Below are 4,618 nucleotides of genomic sequence, written 5' to 3'. Positions count from 1 at the left end.
TTAATAAGATTTTATAGTTCATACCTTATTAACGTCTTCCCACATTCACTTATAACTCTATCTGCAGCAGGAAGAAAGGGAAGAGCTTTTACTCTAGACCAAATCTATAAAGATGAAAATAGAAACCATGAAAATAATTTATAGCAACATATACACATAGTGTGATACCTCATCTGGTCTTCAGATTAAAATACCATAACATGAGGTAAATACGCAGTTTGCTTTCTTAAAACACTACCACAGTCTTCAAAGAGTAGTAGTATCCAGATAGTTTTAAAGACAGCAATCACAGGAGATGAGTCAAGGGAATCTTAAAAAGGCCATCCTTTTAAAAAGCCATATAAATTTTTTAAAAAGGACACCCCTCCTTTTTTTTTTTTTTTAATGACACAGAGAGAAATACATTTACTCCTCAGACAACATGAAAACCCAGGAAAAAAATCCCAGTAAACTCCAATTCCAGGAAAGGAAATGAAGACAGCTTCACAGCAGAAAGTGAGATGGGGAGAGGCCAACAGCCACTGTTAGTTTGCCAAGTTATCAAAAATCTGCATCCAGAGTGAAGACATTGTCCATTGTTTCTGCCATAACAGCAAAACGTTGATATTCCGAAACCCGCTTCTCAAAGAAATTTGTTTTTCCTTCCAGAGAAATATTCTCCATGAAATCAAAAGGATTTTCTGCATGAAAGACCTGGGGAAGGGAAACATTACACTGGTGACTCTGATAGGGTAACAATGCTTTAAAAAACCCCAACAAACAAAACAGCCAAGCCTTTTCAAACTAGACTTGCTGTAATATGCTGTAGAATCTATGGACATCTACGTAAGCAAATCCAGTACTGCCACTCCCCAGGAGTTTGGTCCACGGTGAAGTTCACCCGCGTAAGGTGCTTATTATCCTTCGAGGACTGCAGCACTTGAGCACAGCATAAGTTTCCCATTACAAACCTGCAGAGCAACTGAAGGGGAACAATGGCCTAAATTGTTCTTCCTCTTTTAAATAGTGAAGCATATATATTAATGTTGTTGTTTCGGCTGTCACTCACAGAAAGCGCAAGTGCTAAATACGACCTTCTCCCAGGCACATTAAGAGAGTGCTTTGTGCTGACGGCTTTTCTGGGCTGTCCTGGCAGGCCAGCATTTTGGGCACTTGCATCTCTTACCTTTGAGAACCCAAGCTCCATTAGTAGCCGGTCTGCGACAAATTCAATATATTGTTTCATCAAAGTGCAATTCATTCCAATCAGACCTACAGGTAACGCCTCTGTTAGAAACTCCTAGAAGTTAAAATACAGAGGACATTTAGAGAAATTAAATTTAAGAAGAGAAAAGGAGACAAGCCACCTGTGTTCGCAGTAACACAATTTCTGATATTCCAGGCTGCCCAAGCAGTTGTCTGAATAAATAACTTGCTTCACTAAACTCAACAAGTATCTTCTGTTTTCAGTACTTCTTTGTACCTTTCTTTATTTTTAGCATGTCTTTCTGGAAAAGGCACAATAAATTTTATTACTGCCCCACTCATCTGCCTTCCCACCCCACCTAAGATCCCAAGCTTCAGTGTAAGCTTTAGCTCCAAGTTCAATAAAATCTACAGATCATACTAGTGGTAGGAGGAATAGATCTAGAAATTTCCAGTTTTCCTTGGCTTCCAGCCATTATAGAATGACAGATCGGAGAGGATTGTGATATATATGAGTGCTGAACCCAGCCATGTATATGTTTAGGCACCGATATAATACCTGTCAATATTGTGAGGCAAAGCTGGGGCATTCATCATCATCACAGTAGTTAGATGACAACAGAAAAGAAAGACTAAACCACAATCCTAACAAAGACTTAGCAGTGCAGAAATTTGTAACTGCAAATGGGTAGCATTTCATGTGAAAGAATCTGACGGCAGCCTCATAAAAAGTCAGAACCCAGCACAGTACACATGGCCAGAACAGACCCTGTCTTCTCCTGAGGACAAGCAGGGGTGTGTACAACAGTAGGGAGAAACAAAGATCCTGAAATGACAGAGGTAAACAACTTTTCTCTAAGAAACAGTTGCAGTTGGACTAGATGATTGCTGTAGGTCCCTTCCAGCTGGAGCTATCCTGGTCTATACTAAGACAGACAGCCTTTCTTCCTTTTCGTCATTAAGGAGGAAATCAGCTGCCAGCTTCAGCTCCTCCCAGTTGCTTGACAACTGAATCAGAAAGTCTCTGACTCTTACTGTCACCATTAAGGAAGAGGGAAAAGATGGCATAATGCACCAGGGATCCATGCCCGAGCCAAGTATCAAATACGGAATCCCAAAAGTTAGAAGTTAATTTGTTTATTTTTGCACATAAGGCTGGTCCTGTGCTGCCCACGATGCTGTCACAGCCAGGCTTACCTGCTCAATTTCGACAGCATTAATGATGATCTCACGGACCCGCTCTTCTGACGGTCTGTTCACTAAATAATGGAACATTAGACAAGCAAAATCACAGTGTAGACCCTGAAATAACAGAGAACCATAAAAATAAGACAGTTTTTCTCTCCTCCACATAGTTTGCTCTTACTTTGAGACAGCCTCATTCAGGTTGAAGCTTCCTAGCCTTCTGCTGCTTTGACAGTCTTAACGTTGCGATGTGTAGCAGGCACTTTTAGTTTACAACCCAGTTAGTAACATCTGAAATGCAACACATGCTACCCATGCCAAAATAATGCTCAGCATACATGTTTCTCACATAATTATTTTGGGGAGCTGCTCTACTGTGATGAATCCTACACAGAGGCCTGCTGGGTCCCTGCCTCCCATCAGAGATTTTTTTGCAGAAAGACTTTTGCAGAAAGACTTTTGCAAGACCTTCAAAATTACCTGCCAGTTAACAGGTTCATTTGCTTTCCGCTTCGAGATACCTGTACAGAAATACTTAAGTTCTTTTAGTAGCATTTCTTCCCTTGCTTCTCTTCACAGCATTTTCAGAAAGGAAGATTCAAATTGCAGTCACCAAATCCAAGATTAACAAATCATCTCTCCACACAATGTGCAGTTACTGTAAGGAATTTGCTACCACAGTGCTCATAGGTTTGTAATACTTAAGGCTACCATGCCCCAACTCAACCCACCTTCACGTTTCACCCAGCTATCCTGCACAAAGCCCAGTAAATTGCATTCATTCCCAAGATTTCCAGAAAAGCCTCCAGGCACCATAAGACAACATCAGGGGACGAGCAATCCCTCACAGTCTGAGCAGCTGCTCCAAGAAGTGCCTCAGTTTCTATTTAAGCTTGCCTGGCTACAGCTTGAGCCTCTGGCTTCAGCCATACCCGCTGCTAGACTAAAGGTGCACTGTGCTACTGTCTCTCCTCTCGACAGCAAGGTGCTGATTACAGTCTATAAGCACCATGAGGGCACATCCAGAGTGAAAACCAGTCAGAAGGATTTGGCAGACTATGGGCTATGAGATCATCTAGTGCTGTGTTAACAAGAGTTAAAACAAAAAACGAAGAGGTGAAAACTTTTCTGGAAAGGCTACAAAATCCTTGCGCTGCAGGTCGTGAAACAGCCCTGAAACAACGTAATTTGGGAAATATTCCCTCTCTAGGGACAGCATCAGCTGCCTGCTGCAAGGGCTTCCCATGGTTTGTCCAGGGCAACATCACCAGCACGATGCAGGACCTGCCTGGCTTCTCACCTCAACTGCTCTGCTGGCTGGTCTCCCAGCAGCTTTGCACCTTTAAGAATCAGAGATGCACCAGCTCAAAAAGCAGCCTGGGAACAGAGCCTGCAGCTCAGAAAAATATATTGAGCATTAACCATTTATCTGTTCAGGTGCATCAGAAAACAGTTTGTGTAGTTTTCCATTGTGGATTCTTTTTGCTGCCAGTTTTTGTAGCAGCATTTCCTGGTTTTTGATGCAGGTGCTGTGTGCACCAAGCCTCACCCTTCATAACAGCTCTGCAGTTGGAATTATGCCAGCGGAACTCAAGAAAAATTCAGTCTTTTGGTGCTCGACTCTGCAGAGAGGTAGTTACACTGCTGTATAGAGGAACTTACATCTCTTTTACCTGCAAGTGATCCTTCTCACAAACAAATACTTCCTCGTTCGAATGGGTCAGTTCATAATGACTCACAGAAACAAGACACAAGGAAGGTCAAGGCTGAAGAACTGTTTGGTTTTGCTTACTGATCATATCACTTTCTTCAAAAGTGTCTTTTTTAATTAAAGACATCTTGTAGAATGCCTCCTTTCAAATCAGTTTATCTAAGCCATGGAAATTATTTCCATTATGATAAAGCTCTTCATTCTTTCAGACCAGCTCTGGTAAGTTCAAACCACTAGCATGTTTATACTGCATACAAAACTGGTCCTTCCGCTTTTTCAGTGCTGACAGCACTGTAAATTGTGCAGTGCCTTAAAGACAGGTCTCAACCGTAAGCAACTGCTGCCAACTGGCAGGCAGCGGTGCAGGAAGCGGTGAAGAGAAAAGGCACTTGTCAGCACGCGGCCCGTCGCGTTCGGTGTGCTGCCGCACAGCCCCACAGACACACCACAGCTGCGGCTAAGCAGCACTCCCCTCTGATGCAGACCTGTAGCTGCCTCCTCCCAGGAGATCCTATCGCTGTGCAGTAACACACAAAC

At 42.7% G+C, this 4,618-nt stretch overlaps 1 protein-coding gene across 1 annotated transcript in view; it reads right to left on the bottom strand.

Moving 5' to 3' along the window:
- Window positions 1-373: 373 nt before the first annotated feature.
- Window positions 374-4,618, bottom strand: part of LOC104625018 (ribonucleoside-diphosphate reductase subunit M2 B) — a 12,380-nt gene continuing 8,135 nt past the window's right edge. Inside the window, exons 6-8 of the mRNA XM_010292538.1 lie at window positions 2,383-2,487; window positions 1,166-1,279; window positions 374-693 (exon numbers count right to left, since the gene is read on the bottom strand). Coding sequence (XP_010290840.1) covers window positions 541-693; window positions 1,166-1,279; window positions 2,383-2,487 — 372 coding nt within the window. The 3' untranslated portion in view covers window positions 374-540. The remainder of the gene's footprint in view (window positions 694-1,165; window positions 1,280-2,382; window positions 2,488-4,618) is intronic.

Source organism: Phaethon lepturus, unplaced genomic scaffold (assembly GCF_000687285.1).
Source record: "Phaethon lepturus isolate BGI_N335 unplaced genomic scaffold, ASM68728v1 scaffold3228, whole genome shotgun sequence".
NCBI lineage: Eukaryota > Metazoa > Chordata > Aves > Phaethontiformes > Phaethontidae > Phaethon > Phaethon lepturus.
This window is presented reverse-complemented; position numbering and strand designations above follow the sequence as displayed.